The sequence below is a fragment of the Theropithecus gelada genome, chromosome 1 (genome assembly GCF_003255815.1).
Source record: "Theropithecus gelada isolate Dixy chromosome 1, Tgel_1.0, whole genome shotgun sequence".
Lineage (NCBI taxonomy): Eukaryota > Metazoa > Chordata > Mammalia > Primates > Cercopithecidae > Theropithecus > Theropithecus gelada.
In genome coordinates, this window is record NC_037668.1 from 21,521,389 (window position 1) to 21,546,758 (window position 25,370).

General features: G+C 50.8%; 2 protein-coding genes across 5 annotated transcripts; one reads left to right on the forward strand and one right to left on the reverse strand.

Moving 5' to 3' along the window:
- Positions 1-203: 203 nt before the first annotated feature.
- Positions 204-19,616, reverse strand: UBQLN4 (ubiquilin 4). Of its 2 annotated transcripts, none has more exons than XM_025388003.1 (11): positions 19,388-19,616; positions 17,482-17,633; positions 16,887-17,104; positions 16,055-16,317; positions 14,277-14,435; positions 8,834-9,059; positions 7,307-7,446; positions 6,689-6,772; positions 6,408-6,523; positions 6,020-6,206; positions 204-2,022 (listed from the first exon to the last, which is right to left on the reverse strand). In XM_025388003.1, exons 1-11 carry the CDS (start codon positions 19,493-19,495, stop codon positions 1,870-1,872), a joined length of 1,806 nt encoding a protein of 601 aa, XP_025243788.1. In that variant the 5' UTR covers positions 19,496-19,616; the 3' UTR covers positions 204-1,869. The 2 variants fall into 2 exon arrangements, with proteins under 2 accessions (XP_025243788.1, XP_025243798.1); XM_025388013.1 differs by having other exon boundaries at positions 16,947-17,104; positions 19,388-19,613.
- Positions 19,617-20,525: 909 nt separating this feature from the next.
- LAMTOR2 (late endosomal/lysosomal adaptor, MAPK and MTOR activator 2) lies at positions 20,526-24,671 on the forward strand. 3 transcript variants are annotated; one of them, XM_025388117.1, is made up of 4 exons: positions 20,526-20,758; positions 21,064-21,226; positions 24,139-24,228; positions 24,476-24,669. In XM_025388117.1, exons 1-4 carry the CDS (start codon positions 20,691-20,693, stop codon positions 24,530-24,532), a joined length of 378 nt encoding a protein of 125 aa, XP_025243902.1. In that variant the 5' UTR covers positions 20,526-20,690; the 3' UTR covers positions 24,533-24,669. The 3 variants fall into 3 exon arrangements, with proteins under 3 accessions (XP_025243902.1, XP_025243912.1, XP_025243896.1); XM_025388111.1 differs by having other exon boundaries at positions 20,564-20,758; positions 24,439-24,664; XM_025388127.1 differs by lacking the exon at positions 24,139-24,228 and having other exon boundaries at positions 24,476-24,671.
- Positions 24,672-25,370: the final 699 nt, after the last annotated feature.

Here is a 25,370-nt window from a genome sequence, read left to right on the forward strand (position 1 = left end):
TTGTTTTTTTGAGACGGAGTTTCGCTCTTGTTCCCCAGGCTGTAGTGCAATGGCGTGATCTCGGCCACTTTTAATACTTCTTAACATCTATAGTAACTGAACCAAACCTCAAATTCCTCTAGATCACAATTCTTGCCCTGGAAAACCAAGAATTTGTCGTCAGCCAGTTTCTTCTTCCTCAAAAAACAAATGCAAACACACTCTCACAACAAAGACCACGCCATTTATTTACAAAGGCCAGTGTGGGAGCTGGGGGAGGTAGGGAGGGAAAGCCACACAGACATCTTCTCTGGACTGCTTGGGACCTTTCCCACTTGGAGCAAACTCTGTTCCTCTTGCCGTCATATTCTCAGCCATGGGGTCGGTCCTCCAAGCAGCTGGGCCAAGTAGCAGAGGGAAGAGGTGATATGAGCCTCCTCTGTGCTCTGACAGAGCAATGTCCAATTCCAGATCAAAGGCATCATTGCCACCCTCTCCTCTCCTTCCTCAAAGAAAACTTTCTGGCCTGGAGGAAAATAGTTAAGAACTGAAAGGCCAGGGGCTCTGGAGGAAAAAAAACCCTCTACTATTCCCATAAGGCAGTGAGGGGTGATAAGGGTGTTGTCACAGCTCTGACAGCTTCCAAAAGGATACCCACATTACCTCTGGGTTACTCAGCATCCAGAGCCCCAAGGGACCTAGCTCTCCTGTATTCCTGCGATGGACTGACCCTTTTACCCACTTGTCTCTGGTAGTGGGAAAGCACTCTGAACCAGAAACCAACAAAGAATCCACTTCCCACACAACTTAAAAGTGTAAGGACACATGCGGATACACACGCACTCCCGTACTACTCACACAGACCCCAACCCCCTTCATGTCTTTGGAGGGGGGCTCAAATTACTGGTGCCTGGGGACACAAGCAAGTCCTGGGTCCATGGAAATGTGTGTGTGTGCATATAAGCACGTGTGTTTGAGGACATAAAGCCAGTATGACCCCTCGTGGGGCATGGCGCTTAGCTTCATTGAGCTCCTTTCTTCAGTTCAAATTCCATTAGCATCTCTAAGTCTCTTCTGCCAGCTTGGGCCTGGATTCTTCTGCCTAAAAGAGCTATGAGTGCTTCTGCTCCCCAATTCCAACTTCCAAGCCTTTTACTCAGGCTGTCTCCCCTATTCCCTTCCTCCGAATAATCTCATTCCCTCCTCTTTCACACCAGTTTCCACTGGGCTGGTCCAGGGTTTGTTAATTCCTGTCCAGAGGGCTGTCTCATCTCCCTCTTCAGACAGAGAGAACAAGCGTCTTCCTCCTTACCCTGGAAGTCCCAACAGTGCCCACGAAAAAGTGCTGAATGAAGTGACCAGAATAGGGGCCAAGGAGGAAAATTACCACGTGTTTCACCTGCTCCTCCTTTAGAGCAAGAAATTCTAGCATTGGTTGGGCTAGGGGTGGGGAGTAGGGAGAAAAAGAAGGAAGAGAGTTACCAAAAGTAAACATAAGACAAAACCCTAGTGGTATAGATGGAAGACTATGTTCCAGTAAACCAGACAGCTGGTTCCTCCTTCAACTCTGCACAGCCACTGAAAGTTTAAAGATTGCAAAAGGTGGTGTGGGGCAAGGAGGTAGAGTCAATCAATGAAACTGTGAAAACTATTTAAGTAGCACTGCTCAAGGAGACCAGGAGAGAAGATTCTGTTAGAGATGTAGCAGTAAAACCATAATTCTCAGACAGAGCTAAGGGGTTGGAGCCCATGCCTCTAAAGTCACCCTGCTGTTTGGAGAGGATGAGGGAGAAGACGGAAGGGATGACAAGCTGCAGAGGGTAAGGGCTGACAGAAGAACCAAACGCTGACATCGAGGGAGGGGAGAGGCAGGAGGCATGGGCCGAGGGATTAGGAGAGCTGGGAGCCCAGCAGTCTCTCGATAGCTGCGTTGATGTCCCCTCCTGTGGCAATCAGGGCCTGCAGGTTGGCCTCACGATTGATGAAGCCCATGGAGTTGAGCTGCTCCAGCTGCTGCTGAAATCTCACTTCTGGAGTCTGCACCTGGAGGGAACAGGCCTTGTGAAGTGGGCACACGACGAATCTTGGGGGCCCTATTTGAATTAAGGGTTTCTAAGACCAGCAGGTCTTCTCTAGTATCCTGAGTCAATCAGGAGGGCAGGGAAGATGAGCTGCAAATGGGGGCCCAGGAGCCTAGGTCCTAAGTCCTAAATAACTGTGTAATGGCTGGGTGCGGTGGCTCACGCCTGTAATCCCAGCACTTTGGGAGGCTGAGGCGGGCGGATCACGAGGTCAGGAAATCGAGACCATCCTGGCTAACACGGTGAAACCCCATCTCTACTAAAAATACAAAAAATTCACTGGGCGTGGTGGTGGGCGCCTATAGTCCCAGCTACTCAGGAGGCCGAGGCAGGAGAATGGCATGAACCCGGGAGGCAGAGCTTGTAGTGAGGTGAGATAGCGCCACTGCACTCCAGCCTGGGCAACAAAGCAAGACTAAGTCTCAAAAATAAAATAAAATAAAATAAAATAAAATAAAATAAAATAACTGTATAATAATATGGCAGGCGGATATCTTTTTTTTAGATTTTCAAGTTAACTGATAGGCCTAGATCAGTGTATATTCCTCATTACCTTCTGTAAACACTGGAGATGTTAACAGGCACTCCAAAAGCCAAATACTCTGTGGTCAAATAAGATGCATACTAAGCATGACCTCCAAATCCCCTCCTAATAGTCATCACACATACAGCCATATGAAAGGCTAAGAAGGGTCCCAGTTAAGAAGCTATTTAATTTTGTTTCACTGATCAATAGTTATCTATAAAGGAGAAGTATTTCCTTTTTTTATGAGACAGGGTCTTGCACCCAGGCTGGAAAATAGTGGCAGAATCATAGCTCACTGCAGCCTCTATCTGCTGGGCTCAAGTGATCCTCCTAGCTGAGCCTCCTGAGTAGCTGGGGCTACAGGTGTGTACCACCATGCCCAGCTAATTTAAAAAAAATTTTTTTTGGCTGGGCACAGTGGCTTATGCCTATAATCCTAGCACTTTGGGAGGCCAAGACTGGCAGTTTGCCTGAGGTCAGGAGTTCAAGACCAGCCTGGCCAACATGGTGAAACCTCATGTCTACCAAAAACACAAAAAATTACCCAGGTGTGGTGGTGCATGCCTGTAGTCCCAGCTACTTGAGAATCTGAGGTAGAAGAATTACTTGAACCCGGGAGGCAGAGGTTGCAGTGAGCTGAAATTGCACCATTGCACTCCAGCCTGGACGACAGAGTACGTCTTTAAAAAAAAAAAAAAAAGTGCGTGTGCGTGGTGCCTCATGCCTGTAATCACAGCACTTTGGGAGGCTCAGGCAGGTGGATCACCTGAGGTCAGGAGTTCGAGACCAGACTGGCCAACATGGCAATACCCTGAGACTAAATATACAAAAATTAGTTGGGCGTGGTGACAGGAGCCTACAGTCCCAGCTACTCAAGAGGCTGAGGCAGGAGAATCACTTGAACCCGGGAGGCGGAGGTTCACTCCAGCATGGGGGACAGAGTGAGACTCCATCTCAAAAAAATAAAAATAAAATAAAAAATAAAGAAAAAAATTTTTTTAGTAGAGAAAGGGTCTTGCTATGTTGCCCAGGCTAGTCTCAAGTGATCCTCCTGCCTTGGCCTCTCTAAATGCTAGGATCACAGGCATGAGCCACTGCACTAGGTCTTTTTTTTGTTTGTTTGTTTTTGACACGGAGTCTTGCTCTGTCGCCCAGGCTGGAGTGCAGTGGCATGATCTGCCTCCCAGGTTGAAGCGATTCTCCTGCCTCAGCCTCCCGAATAGCTGGGATTACAGGCACATGCCACCAAGCCCGGCTAATTTTTGTATTTTTAGTAGAGACGGGGTTTCATCATGTTGGCCAGGTGGGTTTTGAACTCCTGACCTCAAGTGATCCACCCGCTTTGGCCTCCCAAAGTGTTGGGATTACAGGCGTCAGCCACCATGCCCAGCCTGCACTAGGCTTTTTTTAAAAAGAAAAAAAATTTTACAGACTCGGTCTCCCTGCATTGCCCAGGCTGGTCTCGAACTCCTGGCCTCAAGCAGTCCTCCTGCCTCGGCCTCCCAAAGCATTGGGATTACAGGCATGAGTCACACTCCTGGCCTGGCTTTTTTTTTTTTTTTGAGATGGAGTTTCGCTCTTGTTGCCCAGGCTGGAGTGCAATGGCATGATCTCGGCTCACTGCAACCTCTGCCTCCCAGGTTCAAGTGATTCTCCTGCCTCAACCTCTTGAGTAGCTGGGATGATATGCATGCGCCAAGACACCCAACTAATTTTGTATTTTTAGTAGAGATGGGGTTTCTCCATATTGGTCAGGCTGGTCTCGAACTTCTGACCTCAGGTGATCTGCCTGCCTTGGCCTCCCAAATTGCTGGGATTACAGAAGTGAGCCACTGCCTGGCTAGCCTGGCTTTTCATTCTTGTCATTCGTCTAAATATCTCCTGTAAATGTCTGCTCAAGGGGTGTCTGGGAAGCACGAGCCTTGATTATGAACAAAAGACTCCTATAGCTAGAAAGAGTCCAGCAAGCACTGTCCACCTGGTGTTGAAAGGAACAATGTTTGATCCAGAGAAAGACAGGACTTACCTGGGGTCACAGAGCAAGTCAGTCACTAAGGCCCCCTGACTTGCAGTATAAAAACCCTTTCTGGCCAGGTGCAGTTGCTCACTCCTATAATCCCAGCACTTTGGGAGCCCGAGGCAGGCAGATCACCTAAGGTCAGGAGTTCAAGACCAGCCTGGACAACATGGTGAAACCCCATCTCTACTAACAATACAAAAAATTAGCCGGGTGTGGTAGCGCATGCCTGTAATGCTAGGAGAATCACTTGAACCCGGGAGGCAGAGGTGTCACCACTGCACTCCAGCCTGGGCAACAAGAGCAAAACTCCACATCAAAAAAAAGAAAGCCCTTTCCAGTGCTCCTTGTTGCTTCTCATCACAGTCCACAGAATCTTTTTTTGTTTTTGAGATGGAGTCTCGCTCTGTTGCCCAGGCTGGAGTGCAGTGGTGCGATCTTGGCTCACTGCAAGCTCCGCCTCCTGGGTTCACACCATTCTCCTGCCTCAGCCCCCTGAGTAGCTGGGACTACACATGCCTACCACCACATGTGGCTAATTTTTTTTTTTTTTAATTTTTCAGTGGAGATGGGGTTTCACCACATTAGCCAGAATGGTCTCGATCTCCTGACCTCATGATCTGCCTGCCTCAGCCTCCCAAAGTGCTGGGATTACAAGCGTGAGCCACTGCGCCCGGCCAGTCCACAGAATTTAACTTGGGTTGCACCTGGACTGGATACCACCTAGTCTAGCTCTCTCATGCCTTGCACAAAGCTGTATAAACATACATTTTGGTGGAATGGCTTTTCCAGATGAGTCACAGAGGTCAGAGAAAGGTTAAGAGGCTCACTCAAGGTAGGTCATCCCTGCCCCTCCTGCCAGCCCCTGGCCTTGGCTTTCCCAGGGCTTTGGTTACCTCACCTCGCAGAATCCCCCTTCCCAGAGTCTCGGAGATGGGGGCTGCTTTAATTATCAAAAGGATCCTTTGATATAAGCAGAAATGGTATAGTGCAAATTCTGGAGGTGGAATGCCCGGGTTTGAGTCTTGGCTTCATTATCTACTAGCTATGTAAGTGAGTAAACCACTTAACCTTTCTGGACCTTAGTTTTCCCCATCTTTAACACAGAAATAATAATAATATCTTTCTCATGAAGCTGTTGTGAGGAATGCGGTAAATGAGTCGTAAATGAGCTCTGAAATCTAAAGCATTTAGAACAGTAGGTAGTGCACGGTAAGTACCATTACTCTTCTCATCTCTATTTCACATCTGCACAAACTGAACTCAGGGAGGATCAGTAACCTGCCCAAGGCTAGTAAGTGGCAGAACATGACCTGACTCCCAAGCTTGCCCTACTGCCTCCATTCTATTGCTTCCCTTGAAACCTCCCAGGATCAAAGTGGTGCTCCCAGCACCTGCCCCCACTGCCTCACGTACCTGTGAGTTTCCACTTCCAGCCAAAAGCTGGATCATCTGCTGCATGAGCTGCTGCTGGGCACTGGAAGCCCCTGTTGGAGAAGATGTGGCTGGCGTGGCTGGCGAGGAAGTGGGGGCCTCGGGCGTAGACCCAGCATTGCTGCCGGCTGAGGGTGCTGGGGTCCGGGACATCCCAAAGGAGCCAAGGCTGTAGGCAAGAGAGACCAAGAGGTAGGAGATGGCATCCAAGAAAGTGATGAGGATGTTAAGATCCAGAAGGAAAAGCAGTTGGAAGAAACAGGAAAACAGACCCTCAGAGACAAAAAGGATGCTGAGAGAGTGGCAGAGAGAAGAGTTGAAGGGGAGAAGTTGCCAGAACCTCGCTGCCCTCCTACCACCCTACCCTCACCTGGGTACCAGCCCAGGGGCCTCGGTCTGCAAGGTCTGTAGTCCCTGCTGGATCTGCAGCAATGCCTGCATGGCTCGGGGATTGGTAAGGATGGAGAGTGACTCTGGGTTCTGCATCTGGTGGAAAATAAGCAGAGAAAGGCATCAAGAGGTGGCAGGAAATAGGAGACAACCTCAACTAGGAGTCCAGAGTCAAGCTCTGCCCCAACTTCATTTCCACCCATTGGGCTTCAGGGACTACCCCTTGCCCTCAACCTCCACCCATCTAGGCTCCTCACTCACCTGCTGCAGGAAGACTGGGAGCTGCAGGCGGAGCTGCTCCTGCAGTTGGGGGTTCCCCGCGAAGAGCGGCACATTCACCATCATCTGCCAGGGTGAAGGTAGCAGGGGGAAACCTGGGCCTTTTCACCCTAAGAATTTCCCCACAGTCTCAGACTCCCTCGGCACCCCCTACCACTGCAGAAAATCTGGCCAGCTTCTCCAGGGATCTCAAAGAATCCTGAAGGCCTAAGTGGGACAGTGAGAGGAAATGGAACTATGCTCTGGGCAATGAAGAGTAGGAGGAGTCAGGCTGCTCAGCCCTGGGTCTGATGATGATGACAGCTAACATTTCCAGGTACACAGAGCTTACTCTGTTACACGCCGTGTTCTAAGCACTTAACGTGTATTAACTCATTTAATCCTCACAACTATAGGAGGTAGGAACTATTCTTATTATCATCTTACAGATGAAGAAACTGGGAGGCTAAATAACCTGCTTAGCTCACATAGCTGGGAAGTAGCAGAGCTTGGGATGCAAACCCAGGCAGTCTGGCTCCACAGTGTTTTGACCACAAGAAACTGCCCCCAGCCAAGAGAAACTCTCTCCCCAACAACACTCTCCTCATGCTGGTTTGATACCTGAGCAGCAAAGTCGGGGTTCTGGGCAAGCGTCTGCATCATGCTGCGCATGTAGGGTGCTGAGATCACATTCTGCATCAGCTGGGGGTTCTCAGAGATCTGCTGGAGGAGAGCTTGCATTTCTGGGCTATTGAACATCCCTAGGACAAGGGGGAAAAAAAGAAAACAGGAGAGGAAGGGTCCAGATGGAAACCAAAGGCCTCACTTCAATCTACCTTACTTCAGACACCGAATGACTACAAAACTCAGAAAAGCAATGGTCCAGTGGGCACCCTAGGATTGGGGCATGAGTCCAAGTTTCTACCAAGTCCAAGGTCATCTTGCCCTGCTTTGGCCTGGCCCCTTTTCCATTTACTTGATAAGGGCAAGCCAGCTAGGAACTGGGTCTGATTTATGCCCCTCTGGACTGTTCCTGCCATAAGCTCAAATTATGTCCGATTTGGAAAGAAATGATTAAATATCATCTAGATCAAACTTGTCTTAGCAGCAGAGACCCTTTCCTCACACCAAATCTCACTCAGAAACCAAGTTTGTTAATAGTCTGGCTGGAGCTGGGGCAGGAGGGCTGCAGCCTCTCCCATTGGGTCCTTCCTTATCCTGGAGATGAAGACCCTTCCAGGATGCAGGAGCACAATTTTAGAATCATGGATGAAGGCCAGGCGCGGTGGCTCACGCCTGTAATCCCAGCACTTTGGGAGGCCGAGGCGGGCTGGTCACAAGGTCAGGAGACCGAGACCATCCTGGCTAACATGGTGAAACCCTGTCTCTACTAAAAATACAAAAAATTAGCCGGGTGTAGTGGCACATGCCTGTAGTCCCCAGCTGCTTGGGAGGGTGAGGCAGGAGCAACACTTGAACCTGGGAGGCAGAGCTTGCAGTGAGCTGAGAAAGCACCACTGCATTCCAGCCTGGGTGACAGAGCGAGACTCCATCTCAAAAAAAAAAAGTAATAACAATAATAAAATAATGGATCAAGTTCCAGTCCTTGTTTTACAAATAAGGAAACTAAAACACACAGAGGGAAGGAACTTTCCCAATCAAGATATCCCCCAGAGTGCAGAGAAATTAGGTCATCTGCTGAAGACATCCCCCAGGCCATGTGTACAGTCATAGTCCAGATAAACGGAGCATCCTCTAGGGTTGTGCAGTGCATAACCTGTTCTTCTGTACATGGCAAGCCCTGCACATCCCTTTCCCTCAGCCTCACATCTGCCTCTCCTCTCCAGCCCCCTCTCCCCACAGCAGTCTGACCCTTATACACTGGATAATACCAGAGGTGCTCATGGAGCTTAGGAAGTGGGGCCTGGTTTACTCATGAGCCATTACTTAGGTCACTCCCAGGGATATCAGGACATGGCCAGAACCAGCCCTCACCCGGCCACTGTCCCAGACGGCAGAGCCCCCTCTGTGGCCTTGATAGTCTCACCTCTGTCTTCAAAATCCTGGAGCAGTATGAAACCCATTCAGTCCTGGGGCAGAGGGGCTGCCCTGGTGACCCCACTAAGCTCCTTCCATCCTAGGACATACCTGACCCCAGGCTAGCCGCATTGATCCCAAAGGGGTTCGAGACTGTCGGGTGCACCTGGCTGGTCCCCGATCCTCCGGTGCCCTCCCCACCGGACCCGGGGGCCTGGGAGGTGGGGGGCGAGGGGCTCCAGGGGTTAGGGAGGGGCTCTCGATTCTCAGTCCGCAGAGGCTGGGAGGATGAGCTGTCGGAGTTCCCGGCCAGGGAAGAGAAGGGATTGTTGCCAAACTGGGAGGAGGGAAAGGTTTTGGGTTAAGGACTGAAACAAATCAGGGACAAGGGCTAGGCCCATTCTCTCCTCTTACTTAATAGCCTCCCCTTCCCCAGAAAAGGGAGAGAGATCCAAGACCTTGGAATTCCTCAGTTCAGTTCTTTGCCCCACAATGGATAGCTCCTTCCTTGCTCCACAGGGTGGGAGCTAGCTGATGCTAGTGACTGCATAACTGAACCTCTCAGATAATTGAAAATTTCCCATTCCCCATTGTGGCTTTCAATATTTGGTCTCTAAACATCTCCTATGTAACCCACTGCACTTTACACATACTTTTCCCATTATGTAGCCAAATATTTGTGTTCCTGTACCTCAAGGGGCAGAGACAATGTCAGATTTGCTTGTGCACCCCCAGCCCCGACACAAGTAGGTGCTCAATAAGTAACTACTGGCTTAATGGGAGTGGGCTGTCAAATCTGGCTCTCTACTTGAACCCCGACCTTCCCTTTCCCCAGCCTCCTTGGACTAATCCTAACTCCCCAGAACCTTTCCCTCACTCCCCAGGTCCCCTACCTGGCATTGTCTGTCCACCCAGGCACACCACAGTGGTGGCCCCTAGCGGAACACACATCCAGCAAGATACGCCCTCTCTAGATTTTCCCCTCCTGCTCCAAAACCTACCTCTACACACTGGCTGCTTCAGCCGAACAAGCCTCAGTTTACTTCTGATCCACCTCACCCTACCAGGTTCCTCACTGTGCTCCCCAGGATATCTCAGGTCCATACCCCATGGGAAGGTATGCTGCCTAAAGGCAACACTGGAACCGCCTCCCCTCCAGCACCTAGCACAGAGCTCTGACTGAGGGAGTCCCAGACTCAGTTTTCCCTAGTCAGCCTTTCTCATGGTCTAAATGCTCAGTAGCTCCCTCTCCTGAGTTCCCAGGTGGTCCTACCTCAGCTCCTCTCCACCACAGGGTTTCATATTGAGCTGCTTTTCCTGTTTATTCAAAGTGGGTCATGGGGACTGGGGCTGACCAAGGATTCTCCTACTCTTGAGCTGTTTCCCTCACCTCACCGGATGCCTGTTCAGATAACAGAGCTCACAGGCCAGGGTTCATACACCATGGTTTCAGCCTCTGTCCCTGTTTCAGATTTCCTGTTCTCATACTTGCCTAGCACCTCACCCCACCCCACCTTGTTCTGGGCTCTGCTTTATTCTTCCTGGTACACTCTAAGGACGAAATCTCTTTTCCTGAACTACCCACAGTGGTAACAACCGTCATTTATTGAGCACCTACTATGTGCCTGACACATTTATTCTAATGCCTATAAAACTCCTCTAAAACAACGGTTCTCAAAGTGTGGTCCTGGGACCCCTGCAAGCGTTAAAACTGTTTTCATAATTCTAAGACATGAATTTGCCTTTTTCACTCTTATTCTCTCATGAGGATACAGTGGAGTTTTCCAAAGTCTACAAGACATGTGACATTGCAAACTGAATGCAGATCTGAGAACCAGCTGTCTTGTAGTAAGCCAGATATCAAAGAGAACTGTAAAAATGTAAAACAAGGCCACACTTTCCTCTAAAGTTTTGTTTTGGAAAATAAAGTTATTTTTCAAAATAATGGTATTTATGTTAACTTGTAATAAATTTTTTTTTTTTTTCTGGAGACTGAGTCTTGCTCTGTTGCCCAGGATGGAGTGCAATGGCACAATCTCGGCTCACTGTAACCTCTGCCTCCAGGGTTCAAGCGATTCTCCTGCCTCAGCCTCCTGAGAAGCTGGGACAACGGGCACCCACCACCACGTCTGGCTAAGTTTTGTATTTTTAGTAGGGATGGGGTTTTGCCATGTTGGCCAGCCTGGTCTCAAACTTTTGACCTCAGGTGATGCACCTGCCTCAGCCTCCCAAAATGCTGGGATTACAGGCATGAGCCACTGTGCCCCACCAACTTGTAATAAATTGTCATTTTTAAATGAATTAAATATTTTTAAAGTTTCTCAGTTTTAGGCCAGGCACAGTGGCTCACGCCTGTAATCCCAGCACTTTGGGAGGCTGAGGTGGGTGGATCACCTGAGGTCAGGAGTTCAAGACCAGCCTGGCCAACATGGTGAAACCCCATCTCTACTAATAATACAAAACAAATTAGCTGGGCATGGTGGTGGGCGCCTATAGTCCCAGCTACTCGGGAGGCTGAGGCAGGAGAATCACTTGAACCCAGGAGGCGGAGGTTGCAATGAGCAGAGATCACGCCATTGCACTCTAGCCTGGGCAACAAGTGAAACTTCGTCTCAAAAAAACAAAACAGGCTGGGCGCGGTGGCTCAAGCCTGTAATCCCAGCACTTTGGGAGGCTGAGACGGGTGGATCACAAGGTCAGGAGATCGAGACCATCCTGGCTAACACGGTGAAACCCCGTCTCTACTAAAAAAATACCAAAAAATGAGCCGGGCGAGGTGGCGGGCGCCTGTAGTCCCAGCTACTCGGGAGGCTGGGGCAGGAAAATGGCGGGAACCCAGGAGGCAGAGCTTGCAGTGAGCCGAGATTACGCCACTGCACTCCAGCCCGGGCGACAGAGCGAGACTCCGTCTCAAAAACAAAACAAAACAAAACAAAACAAAAACAAAAAACATTTTTAAAGGTTGTATTAAAAAAAAAAAAAAAACAAGGCGGCCAAGTGCGGTGGCTCACACCTGTAATCCAGCACTTTGGGGGCCGAGGCAGGTGGATCACAAGGTCAGGAGTTGGAGGCCAGCCTGGCCAATATGGTGAAACCCCATCTCTACTAAAAAATACAAAACTTATGCCGGGCGTGGTGGCTCATGCCTGTAATCCCAGCATTTGGGGAGGCTGAGGCAGGCAGATCACGAGGTCAGGAGATCGAAATTTTCCTGGCTAACACAGTGAAACCCCGTCTCTACTAAAAATACAAAAAATTAGCCGAGCATGGTGGTGGGCGCCTGTAGTCCCAGCTACTTGGGAGGCTGAGGCAGGAGAATGCCGTGAACCCAAGAGACGGAGGTTGCAGTGAGCAGAGATCGCGCCACTGCACTCCAGTCTGGGCAACAGAGCAAGACTCTGTCTCAAAAAAACAAAACAAAACAAACAAACAAACAAACAAAAAACTTAGCCTGGCGTGGTGGTGCACGCCTGCAGTCCTGGCTACTCAGGAGGCTGAGGCAGGAGAATCCCTTGAACCCAGGAGGTGGAGCTTGCAGTGAGCTGAGATTGCACCACTGCACTCCAGCCTGGCAGCCTGGGCGAAAGAGTGAGACTCTGTCTCAAAAAAAAAAAAAAACAAGTCAAAATAATAAGACCAGTGCCGGGCGCGGTGGCTCACGCCTGTAATCCCAGCACTTTGGGAGGCCGAGGTGGGCGGATCACAAGGTCAGGAGATCGAGACCACGGTGAAACCCCGTCTCTACTAAAAATACAAAAAATGAGCCGGGCGAGGTGGCGGGCGCCCGTAGTCTCAGCTACTTGGGAGGCTGTGGCAGGAGAATGGCGTGAACCCAGGAGGCGGAGCTTGCAGTGAGCCAAGATCGCACCACTGCACTCCAGCTTGGGCGAGAGAGCGAGACTCCGTCTCAAAAAAAAAAAAAAAAGATAATAATAATAATAAGACCAGCAAGGTACCACCTCATATTTAAAAATATGACAATATATAGATGTTTATAGACATATACGTAGGTAATGAAAGAATCACAATGATAAACCCCAATTTCAACTTCAGCGTAGTAGTTACCTCTGGAGAGAAAAAGAATAGGAGAGGGGTTTGTAAAGGCTACAACTCTACCTATGTCTTATTTGCAAATATTAAATATGTCTAGGAAAATAAACAAAATACTAACATTAGCTACCACTGAGGTAGAAAAGAGCTGGCTGGGAGATGGAAACAGAGGGATCCCTTCTGTAAACCTTTTTTTGGCCTATATACTTTTCCATACTTTTTAAGAATACTGTTTTGTTTACTTTGTGTAACTTTTGAATTTTCTTTTTGAGACGGAGTCTCGCTCTGTCGCCCAGACTGGAGTGCAGTGGCACGATCTTGGCTCACTGCAACCTCTGCCTCCCGGGTTCAAGCAATTCTCCTGCCTCAGCCTCTCAAGTAGCTGAGACTACAAGCGCGTACCATCATGCCCAGCTAATTTTTTGTATTTTTAGTAGAGACGGGGTTTCACTGTGTTAGCCAGGATGGTCTTGATCTCCTGACTACGTGATCCGCCGTGGGCCTCCCAAAGTGTTGGGATTACAGGCGTGAGCCACCGCACCCGGCCAACTTTTGAATTTTCAAACATACAAACATAGAATGTGTTTCATGTAAAATTAAATTTTTAAAAAGAACCATGGCCAGGCGCAGTGGCTCACGCCTGTAATCTCAGCACTTTGGGAGGCCGAGGTGGGCGGATCACGAGGTCAGGGGATCGAGACCATCCTGGCTAACACGGGGAAACCCCATCTCTACTAAAAACACAAAAAGTTAGCTGGGCGTGGTGGCATGTACCTGTAGTCCTAGTTACCAGGGAGGCTGAGGCAGAATTGCTTGAACCCGGGAAGCAGAGGTTACAGTGAGCTGAGATTGTGCCACTGCATTCCAGCCTGGGCAACAGAGCAAGACTCCGTCTCAAAAAAAAAAAAAAAAAAAAAAAAAACCCAAAGGGCCCTGAAATTATATATGGCAACATGTTAGGGCAACATTGATTGTTAAAAAAGAATGCTATATTTTTATCTATTTTTGTGTGTGTATGTACTTGAATAGGATTCATAAAGCATTTTTAAAAATGTATAATCCTGGGACCCAACCCTAGAAATGGATTCAATAAGCAGCTCAAAGGTGGGGACCAGGATTCTCATTATCAACAAGCTCCCCAGGTGATTCTGATGCAGGTGATCCATGGACCATACTTGAGACATGTTGTATCAGGGCTGGCGTCTGACTTCAGGCCTGCCACCTGGCCTTTGAGCCCCTGGTACAAGAAGTTTGTCAGAAGGATGTCAAGTTCCTTGGATGGATGCTATGCCTCACCCACTTCCACAAGGACCTCTGCTTATCTTTTGTCCATGCCAAATTGGACCATCCCCGGATATGCACTGTTGAGAACTGCCTTCAAGCCAAGGCCCACCCCTCAGGGAACTGGGGAAAGAAAGAAGAGCAGACCCAGGTTTGCCTGGGGTAGGGGTAGGGAATATTGAGCCCAGACAGCCCGACCCACTACCCTGGCCCTTGATCCCACCTGTTCCCGGGCAGCACTGAACATGGGCTCCTGGATGTCTGTGTACATGCGGCGGAGGGCATTATACCCTCCAGGGATGCTCTCAAGGTTGCTCAGGGCCCGATCCTGGTTCCGCATCATTTCTTGCATCATGGCTGGATTCCGAGCAAGCTCCATTGTCTGATCAAGGGAGAGAGACAAGATGGGCCCCGGAACCAGGGGAGCACCAACCTAGGAAAAGGGTGGGCCTTGAGGAAGTGGGTCTGTGTCAGGATCAGGACCAGGGCCCAGGAACTGCTCCACAGTGACAGAAAGTAGAATAAACTGGACTTCCTTCCTCTACTGTAATCTTGGCTCCAGGCCTGCCTCCCTGTGGGTATTTTGGTTGGCTTTTTCTAGCGGAGGACAATGATCCCAGCTGAAGTGAGGGCAGCAGCTTCCCTCCCTTAGGCTCAGAGTGTCCAAAGAAGTGTCAGGATGCACAAGGAAACTGAGTCAGAAGGGACACAGAAAGAAAGGGAAGGAAGCAGAAGAGAAAATTAACATCTACTGAGCACCTACTGTATATGGGCACAGGACCAAGTAGTTTACAGAATTCAAGTCATATAATCTCCACAATAACCATCTCAGGTGGTTATTTCTGTCCCTATTTTGCAGATGAGCAAACAGGCTCAGAGATGTTAACTGACTTGCTGCCCTGGGACACACAGTCACTGAGTGGTGAAGACAGTGTTCAAAGCCAGGTTGGTCGGTCTGTCCAAGACCATACTGTGATTCCTGGTAAATGACTGCAAGTTGGGGAAGGAAAGGATTCAGGCTGGAATAAAGCTACTGACACCCTCTAATTCCCACCTCCAAGTCTTTGGCCTGCCTGAACCTTGAGAAACACTGAGGATGGGGGCTTTCTTCTATGGAGTCAATGGCACAGTCTCAATAAGGGGTGGCTATGTCAACCCCAGGGGAGTTCATCACAGAAAAATGAGTGTAACTACTTGTTCGCATTCAACTTGGAATACATTTCCTCTCCTTCCCAAATCTGCTCCACACTTGCCTTTTCTAAGACACCTTTATAACTGATATGCCCAGCTTCCTAGAACTCTGATCTCTTGTCCTGTAATTCATTCATTCAATAAAAATTTACTGCGTGACTACTATGCACCAGGCACTGTTCTAGACAGTGAACAAAACACTCACAAGTCCTTGACCTTACATAAGTTATCTTCTGGTGAGTCCAACACTGGTGTCCACAGCACTGCTGGGAAGATCGTCTACTCTGATCCTCTGGTAGAGTGGACCATGAGCTGGAACTCCCAAAGAGCAACATCACAACAGTCTCCCTTCCCAACTAGGCCCTGCCCAGCCACAGTGCTCCCCAAACAACCTACTATCTTTCACTCCCAGGCCTTTATATTTGCTGTCCCTTGGCCCTGAATGCTATTCTCTTTTTTCCCCCGGTTTGTCTTCCTCCTTTGGGCCTCAGCTTGGTGACATCTCTTAAGGCCTCCTCTAAGCCTCAGGGTAGGGTCAGGAGCTCTTCTCTACGCCCCTAGAGGATTCCGTGATTATCCTTATGATAGCACTGACCACATTGTATTCTAATTGCTGGTTTACTTGTCCCACTTCCCTTTGACACCTGGAATTCCTGAAGAGCTAGGCCTGTCTTTTCATCCCTGTACCTCCAGTGTTCAAAACTGCTGAATACATGAATGAACAAATCAATAAAGGACAAAGTAGGAAAGGCTGGGCAGGGCACGGCTGGGCACCAGCGTCCTCCAGCTCTCTGGCCCTCTCATACTCACCTGCCTCATGAGTTCAGGGTTGTTGAGCATGTGGCTGATCTCAGGGTTCCGCTCCATCAGCTGCTGCATCTGGGGGTTGGCCATGATCATGTGACGCATCAGGTCAGGGTTAGACATCATATCCTGGACCAGGGGGTTCTCCATGATCTGCGACAGCATCTCAGGATTGGACATCAGCTGCCTCTGCATCTGCTGCTGCAGCTCCATGAAGTTGGCAGAGCCCAGGCCCAGGCTGCCCAGCCCCAGGATGCCCCCAAAGCCAGCTGTGGGAGGGGGGCAGGGTCACAGTCTGCCACAACATCCCTGTCCTCACTTAGCCAGAGCCACTGAATTTGGATCTCCAGGACAGGCCCCAAATGCTTCTCACATGTTCCTCTTCCAATCATTCCCACAGCCCAGCCCTGATCCACTGCTGGCAAAAAAATGTGAGCCTACTAGACTGAGGCCTCTCTGAAGGCTGAGGCTGCACCAAACATAGAACTGAGCAGAGAGAAGGCAACCAGCAATGGTCTGTTGAATGAGTGGCCCATCTGGCTACAGCTGGATCTAACTTTTCCCCAGACTCACAGTCTTCCATTCTCTACCTAGGGTTCCCCATATCCCCAACCCCATTTCTCCCCTCACTCCTAACCCTTAGCCATGATCCCCACCTCTGAGAACTCCTCAGACTAGTTTCTTCCCCAACTTGAATCAAGTATCAATGTCTGGAACTCTGTCATGAGGTCCCCTATCCCACCAGACCAGGATCAGGAACTCCTGTTTCTTCCTCCTCTTGGCTTTCCCCAACTCTCCAACCCCAAACAAGAGTGTGCTCTCCTCTCTGAGGGCTTACAGAGTATGGACGCAGTAGCACTGGGGGGTCCCTCCCCAGCCCCTGGAGAGGGCCCCCCACCACTGCTCCTCCGGCTTCCACTGCCAGCATCTGAAGAGGCACTGCCAGAGGTGGAGGGCTGGGCAGGGGTGGCGGGTGAAGCAGGCGTGGTGGAGGGTGCTGAGGCAGGGTCAGGTGTGGAGGGGGAAGAAGCAGTGGCAGCAGCTGGATCTTGAGCCCTGAGGACAGAGAAAGGAGAATCCTGTTGGAGTGAGCACTAGAAGAGGGAAGGTACCTCGACAATCTCTGTGCTTGCCGTGGGACTACTATTTTAACTCAAGCCCCCTCCTAGCAGCCCTGAGGCTGGAGTGGGGTGATGGCTGGAGGGCAGTCAGTAAACCAGCAGAGGGAGAAAGGAGCTAGTATTATCTGTCTTCAGGGCATTCTGGGAGTGGTAAATCAGGTTCCCTTCCCCTAGAGAGGAGATCATATTCATCCAGGAGCTACCTGCCTGGGCCTCAGCTTAGGCCCTCTGGGTATGGTCTAGCAATGAGTGAGAAAGTATTAGATGGGGAGGCCCAATCAGAAGCTGGATCTGCTCTGCTCCTGAACTTACTTCTGAGGGGTCTTGATGACCAGATGGACAGTGAGCCCGTCCTTGATTCCGTGCTGGTTCAGTGTGTCCCCATCCTTGAGGATCTTGCCTGCGAAGATCAGGACCAGCTGATCCTGCTGAGCCTTAAACCTCCGGGAGATTTCCTCTTTGAACTGTGATCAAGAGGCAGAGGTCACTGTGGAGGCTGCCTGGACTCCCCTTACCAGGGACCCTGACTCTTCTTTAACAGCTTCTGCATTCTCTTGCTCTCATCTCTAGTCATGGGAAGTCCTTTCTGTAGTCTCGATGCCATTCCTCCAGCTGCAATAAGCATCTCCTTTCTTAACAAAGGAGATGAACCAGTGAGAGGCTCTTCTCTCAGCTCCATCCCAGAGTCTCCCACCTGAGAAAGCTCTTGCTGCCATCTGCCTCCCAGCTTCAGTCCCTCGAACTAGTTCTCTGTGAGGCAGGGCAGCCTCCCCCAACCCCAACTCCTTCAACAGCCTTGGACTTTCAGCCTTCTGAGACCCAATTTTCTCTCCTCTCTATTCCCAGCATTCTCGTAACAACTACAACAAATAGATGTCAGTTATTGAGCACTATCTATTCACGAGTTAAAGATATAGTATAGTAATTATCATCTTCATTTTATTTTATTATTACTTTTATCTTGAGATGGAGTCTGGCTCTGTAGCCCAGGCTGGAATGCAGTGGCGCAATCTCGGCTCACTGCAACCTCTGTCTCCTGGGTTCAAGTGATTCTCCTGCTTCAGCCTCCCGAGTGTCTGGGACTACAGGCACACACCACCATGCCTGGCTAATTGTATTTCTAGTAGGGATGGGGTTTCACCATGTTGGTCAGGCTGGTCTTGAACTCCTGACCTCAGGGGATCCACCCAACTACAACTCTTCAAAGTGCTGGGATTACAGGCGTGAGCCACCACGCCCAGCCTTATCTCCATTTTAAAGATGAGAAAACTGAGGATCAGTGAGGTAAGGTAACTTGCCACAGGCAGACCAGAACTCAGGTCATGACACCAAAGTCCAGGCTCTTAACTAAACATACAGTCTCTCAATGATAGCCATTTTCAAATTCAGCTTTGCAGGGAACAGTACAGTATTTAAATTCTGAAATTTAGTAATTCTATGTGGTTAGGGAGGGAGCAAGGATGGAGTTAGACTTCCCAAATTCTACCAGCCCCTCCAAAACACAACACAAAACAAAACACAACACACACTTTAAGTAGAAACAGTGCACTTGTTAAGCAGAGGCAGCTTCCAGATCCCTCTCTTCCAACCAGATGGCCTATCTTAAGCCCCGCCTATGTGAAATTATGGAGCGGCCACAGTGGGTGGCAAGCACAGGCAACAGTCCCTCATTCAACAAGATTTTATTGAGCACCTACTGCACACCGTGTAAATCTCAGAAGAGCTGAGAACCAAATGTAACCACGTCGATTTCAAAGAGTGGGAAGGATCTGGGCACAGGGAAATCCTCCCCCGACAGCCCCGTCGCTCAGAGAACACTGGGCGTTCTCTGAGGTACAGAGTAGGCGCCGGCGCTCTCCGCCTGCCCCCGGCCCGTTCTCTCGGTTAGCACCTTCCCTGGGCCCCCACTCCGGCACACTCCCCTCAAACCCAGGGTCCTTCCCCCTTCCTGGTGCAAGGTGTCCCCTCCTCACTCTCCACCACGCCCCCAGCCCAGGCCACAAGGCAAAACCCGCCCCCCAACACGCGCCACGCTCCCCAAGATCTCCCCTCGCAGGGCGCCCCCTACCCGACTCTCCTTCCCTTCAGCTCCTCGGAGTCCCAGCTGGCCCCCGCTCTCCTCTCCGGGGCCCTCCAGGACGCCAGACCGTCAGGGAGGCCCCCATCTCTTCGCAGACCCCTCCTCCGCGCTCCCCCCGCCTCCCGCCTGCTGTACTACCTCCTTGACCGAGGCTCGATCGCAGATCACAATTTCCTCCTTGTCCTTAGGGGTCTTGACGGTGACCCGAATAGGGGGCCTCGTCTCGGCCCCGCTCGGCTCCGCCATGCCGCCGCCGCCACCCGGCCGCCCGCCAGCCCGCCCGGCTCCTCCTCCTCCCCGCCCGCCAGGCCGGCCCGGCTCGGCTCCTGCGCCTCCAACACTCCCCTCTCTCCACCTCTCCCCTCCCCTCCCCTCTCCTCCCCTCTCCTCCCCTCCCCTCCCCTCCCCTCCCTGAGGCTTCACCGCCCCCTCCAGACCAGCCGCAGCCACAGCGCCCCGGGCGGACCGGGGGGGCCACTGCAGCGGGGTCCGCCCAGGGCCAAGCCCCAGGTCCGGAATCCGGCCAGGGTCTCGCCAAGCGGGGGCTCCTGGGGAGGCTCTGGGCGGGGGAAGGGACGTGCCCTTCACTGCGGGGGCGAGGGCGAACTCCCCCGGGAGACCGCGGCCCAACGCTGCCCGCCCGAGCCGTGCCGCCGTCCCCTCCGGCCCAAAGCCTCCCCGCCCCCTCCGCAGCTAACTCCGCTCCGGGACAAAGGACTTTGTGTGTCGCCGCTTTATCTCCGTTCCCTGTGATAACTTGGTCTTTCTTGGAAGCCCCAAGTCCCTTCCAGGCCAGGGGCCTTTCCCGACTTGGAGGTTGGGTTTTCCCACCAAGCACGTCCACTTAGGATCTCAGCTCTAGGACTGACCCTATAGCCCCGAGGGTCGCGGCCTAAATGGTCTGTTGCGAACGGTTCCAGGGAGCTGGGTTTTGGCTGCGTGGCCTTTCAGAGCCTTGATTTCCTCAAGATAATAATAGTACCTCTCGCCTCATCGCACAGAATTGTGCATAACGGAGAAAACTGTTTTGAAAGTAACCAAAGGCGTGCCTGACAAATATGAGGATGTAGTATAATTATTGAATCGTGGACTGCCAAGCGGACACGTTGATTCCTTTCTCCCCGAAGGGGTTAAATGTCCTTCCAGCGCTGCAGCTGTCCTTTCACTCCCGCTCTTTTCCGCCCCCACAACCGCGTGGTTCGCCTGGAAAGGCGAACTATAGTTCCCATGGTGCCTCGCGAGGTCACGAGGAACTACGATTCCCAGAGACCCCTGCGGCGGGGCGGTGTTGAGTCGGAACCACAATAGCTAGGCGAGGAAACTACAACTCCCAGGGCATCCCGGAGCAGGCCAACGGGACTACGGGAAGCAGCGGGCAGCGGCCCGCGGGAGGCATCTCGGAGGATCTGGGTGCAAAAACCCAGGGTTAGGAGCGGTAGGCATGCTGCGCCCCAAGGCTTTGACCCAGGTGCTAAGCCAAGCCAACACTGGAGGCGTCCAGAGCACCCTGTGAGTGCGGACCACGGACCCCAGCGGCGCGCGCTGCAGTGGAGCGGCGCGCGACTCCCTGAGGGAGGGGTGGGGAAGGATCGCCCGGAAGGGAGGAGGCGTCAGAGGGGGCAGTGGCTGGGGGTACTGGCCGGGAGGTCACCTCTCGAAAAGGGAGGCCGGTGTGCTGGGTGCTTAGGGCACGTTCCGGGACACACTCAGCCGAGAGCCTTGCTGGATGTGCCAGTGGCGGGACTTGAGATGGAAACCCAGACGTTTTACTCCCCGCGCTGAGCACATCGTTATCCCTCCCCGCCCCTCACCAGGCTGCTGAATAACGAGGGATCACTGCTGGCCTACTCTGGTTACGGGGACACTGACGCCCGGGTCACCGCTGCCATAGCCAGTAACATCTGGGCCGCCTACGACCGGAACGGGAACCAAGCATTTAATGAAGACAATCTCAAATTCATCCTCATGGACTGCATGGTATGGAGAGGGGAGCCAGACTTCCCCTGTCCCCCAAGGGGATCCCAAGGGGGCGACCTGGACCCCATCCTGGATGGTTGGAGGGGCAGGGACAGGATCTCCGGAAGATTACTAAGAGTTGGTCTGCAGCAGCATTTGTAATAGGCAGGACCCTATTCATCAAGTGGTGGTGAGGAAGGAGCCCTGGACCTGAGAGGTCTGACTTGGGTTCTGGTCTCAGCCATCCACTTATCAGTTGTGGAACCTTGGGTAAGTCGCTTAACCTCTCTCAGCTTCCTTACCTCATGTCTAAGGAGAAGACAATTTCCCTCTCCCCGCTCCCCTCGTGGGTTGTTGTGAAGGTCAAATGAAATAATGGGTATAAACAGTAGAATGACGTGCAAACACAAAGTGTTGTCATCCCAGCTTCACCGACTCACAGAAACATGGCAGTCTCCAGACCGTAGTCCAACCCCTTAAGGTTACAAAGAAAGGAAAATGAAGTCCAGAAAGGGGAAGTCGCCATTAGACTATGAACTTCCTAGTATCTGTTCAGTTAACAAGTATTTAGGTCCTTGCAGTGTTCTCAGGACTAGGGAAAAAAAACAGCAAACAGAAAGACAAAACCCCCAGACCTAATAAATCTTACACAGTGATGCGATCACAGCTCACTGCAGCCTCGACCTCCCTGGGCTCAGGTGATCCTGCTGCCCCAGCCTCCTGAGTAGCTATGACTACAGTCATGCACCACCACACCTCACTAAGTTTTGGATTTTTTGCAGAGACTGGGTTTTGCCATTGTTGCCCAGGCTGGTCTCAAACTCCTGGCTCAAGTGATCCACCCACCTCGGCCTCCCAAAGTGATGGGATTACAGGTGTGAGTCACTGTGCCCGGCCACATTTTTTAAAATAAGTAAAATATGTAGTATATATTAGGTTTTGAAATTGCAATGGAGAGAAAGCAGGGAAGTTAAAGAGTATGAGTTTGTTGGGCGTATGTGTCAGGGACAGTCTCACTGAAAAGGTGATATGTGATCAAAGATGTGAAGAAAGGTGGGGGACAAGCCATGTGGCTATCTGAGGGAAGAATATTTTGGACAGAACAGCAAGTACCAAGGCCCTGAGGCAGAATTATGCCTGCTCAAGGATCAACAGGGTTGGTTGGTATGGCTGGAGTTGCATGAGAATGGAGGAGGGTTAAGTAGGAGATGAGGTCAGAGAGGCAGGGAGTGCAGTGCTTGGTTCCTGGCATACAATGAATACCTAGTAAAAGTTTGCCGAACTTACTTTTGTTTTTTTCAAATCGGCCAGAGGGTGAACTCTCCAGGAAAGATCTTCATAGTAACTCAACTGCCTACTCTCCCCTACCCCCTGCACAACCAATGCCATTTTTAGTTCAACATAAGACTCCTACTGGATGCCTAGAGCTGGTGCTATAAGGAAATAGCTTTCAAACGTTTTGACCACAACCCAGCCATAAGAAATATATTTTAAAGGGCCGGCACGGTGGCTCATGCCTGTAATCCCAGCACTTTGGGAGGCTGAGGCGGGCGGATCATGAGGTCAGGTGTTCAAGACCAGCCTGGCCAACATGGTGAAACCCTGTCTCTACTAAAAATACAAAAAATTAGTCAGGCATGGTGGCGTGTGCCTGTAATCCCAGCCACTAAGGAAACTGAGGCAGGAGAATCACTTGAACCCAGGAGGTGGAGGTTGCAGTGAGCTGAGATCACGCCATTGCACTCCAGCCTGGGCAACAGAGCGAGACTCCATCTCAAAAAAAACAAACAAACAAACAAACAAAAAACAAATACATTTTAAGGCTGAGCGCAGTGTCTCACTCCTGTAATCCCAACACTGTGAGACTGAGGCTGGAGGATACTTGAGGCCAGGAGTTTGAGACCAGCCTTGGTGACCTAACAAGACCTCATCTCTACAAAAACTTTTTAAAAAAATAAATAGGCCGGGCGCGGTGGCTCAAGCCTGTAATCCCAGCACTTTGGGAGGCCGAGACGGGCGGATCACGAGGTCAGAAGATCGAGACCATCCTGGCGAACACGGTGAAACCCCGTCTCTACTAAAAAATACAAAAAAAAACTAGCCGGGCGAGATGGCGGGCGCCTGTAGTCCCAGTTACTTGGGAGGCTGAGGCAGGAGAATGGCGTAAACCCGGGAGGCGGAGCTTGCAGTGAGCTGAGATCCGGCCACTGCACTCCAGCCCAGGTGACAGAGCGAGACTCCGTCTCAAAAAAAAAAAAATGAGCTAAGAATACATCATCAATACAAAAACTTTTTAAAAAAATAAATAAATAGGAAATAATTTTTTAAGAAAGACATTTTAAGTCACAGCTCAACACACACATATACCCACTAAAACAAAAGTCATGAAACAATACTTTTCCTACTACATGTAATATACTTCATTTTTTCTTTTTTCTTTTTTAATGCTGATCAACCTTCTTAATTTATTTCCTAACTGTGGGGTCAAACCTGCAATTTGAAAAACATTACCATGAGAAAAGAGGAGAAATATCAGTTGAGTTACTGCTCCTGTGTCCCTCTCAGTGTCTATGGGGTGAGCTCATAGTAATAACATCACTCATTTGGACAACTGTGGGCAGATATGAAATTTCATGGTATTAGCACCCTCACCAACTGGGATGAAGTAGGGGTTACAGAAAGAAAAACTGAGTTTCTGAGAGACTGAGTTTCCCAGAGTAACATGGTTAGTAGGTGACTGTACTGAGGCTGGAACCTGGGCTCAGAACCCCATGTTCAGGACTGTGGCCAAAAGCTTTTCTGCTGAACCTCCTGCTGTGCCCAGGGCATGGGAGGAAGATAATAGTCTCTTTGGGGCCAGAGAAGCCTTTGGGGAGGGAGGGTGCTAATGGTGCCAAGCAGAACATCACATCCCATCATATCACCCCCACCAGGAGGGCCGTGTAGCCATCACCCGAGTGGCCAACCTTCTGCTGTGTATGTATGCCAAGGAGACCGTGGGCTTTGGAATGCTCAAGGCCAAGGTGTGTATGTGCCCATCCCTCCACAGCCCTGGGCCCAGCCTTTGTGCTCCCGCACTGTGTCCAATCCCACCGGGACTCTGTTTCTAGAGTCCTCATGTCTATTCAGTCCATTTCTGGTGTGGGCCAGCTCCCAAGAGCAGGTGGGGCTTGGGGGCTGGTTGCTCCCTATGGCACTGGGAGCAGACCTGGATTTGGGGTCCCTAGTGCCAGGCCATGTGCGGGACTGATTTCTGTTCTCCCTCTGCAGGCCCAGGCTTTGGTGCAGTATCTGGAGGAGCCCCTCACCCAAGTAGCGGCATCTTAATGGCATTGGTGGAAGCTGGGGTCAGAAAAGAGAAACGACCATTTGGAGGGGTGGGGCCTCCTAGAAGAACCTTCTTAGACAATGGGGGGAGGATGGGACTTGGGTTTTTCCAAGAATAAACTTTAATTCCTGTCATGTGTCTTGGCTACTTTCTTGGATGGGAGGAATCAGAGAAGATAGGAAGCAGCAGCCGTCGCTTCTGGGATTCCTCATGTTCTGCAAGGATGGACTTCTACCCACCCCTTCATCATGACCTTCGGCGAACAATGGTTCTTGGCAGTTATGCCAATTAGTCCTTGTCCTCACCAATTGTAACCTCACCTAGACCCTGCCGCTCAGAACAGAGTCTTACCCACCTCATAGGCAAAACCGTGGGAGTGAGCTCAGAGGAGCAAGGGTCTGGTCGGGCTTGTGTTGCACAGAGAATATAAAGGCCCTGGGAGGTTAGTGTCTATCATTCCAGGTTTGGGGGATGTGTGCCTTTTCTTTTTTTTTGAGAGGATCTCCCTCCGTTGCCCAGTCTGTAATGCAGCGACACAATCTCAGCTCACTGCGGGCTCAACATCCTGGGCTCAAGTGATTCCACCTCAGCCTCCAGAGTTGCTGGGACTATAGGCATACACCATCATGCCTGGCTAATTTTGGGGTTTTTGTTTTTTGTGCTTTTTAGGGTTTGGTTTTTTTGTTTGTTTGTTTGTTTCGGTAGAGATGAGTTCTCAATATGTTGCCCAGGCTGTTCTCCAACTTCTGGGCTGAAGCCATCCTCCTGCCTTCCAAAGTGCTGGGATTACAGATATTAACCACTTCAACTGGCCAGTGAGTGCCTTTTCTATTCTTG

Excerpts from the sequence above, each read along its gene's own strand:
- UBQLN4 (XM_025388003.1), bottom strand. The coding sequence starts at position 19,495 with ATGGCGGAGCCGAGCGGGGCCGAGACGAGGCCCCCTATTCGGGTCACC. Across the intron at positions 9,060-14,276 it reads TCAGTGCTGCCCGGGAACAG|TTTGGCAACAATCCCTTCTC; the intron begins GTGGGATCAAGG and ends CCCTCCTCCCAG. Across the intron at positions 6,207-6,407 it reads GCCCCTGGGCTGGTACCCAG|CCTTGGCTCCTTTGGGATGT; the intron begins GTGAGGGTAGGG and ends TCTTGCCTACAG.
- LAMTOR2 (XM_025388111.1), top strand. The coding sequence starts at position 20,691 with ATGCTGCGCCCCAAGGCTTTGACCCAGGTGCTAAGCCAAGCCAACACT. Across the intron at positions 20,759-21,063 it reads GGAGGCGTCCAGAGCACCCT|GCTGCTGAATAACGAGGGAT; the intron begins GTGAGTGCGGAC and ends GCCCCTCACCAG. Across the intron at positions 24,229-24,438 it reads TTGGAATGCTCAAGGCCAAG|GCCATGTGCGGGACTGATTT; the intron begins GTGTGTATGTGC and ends CCCTAGTGCCAG.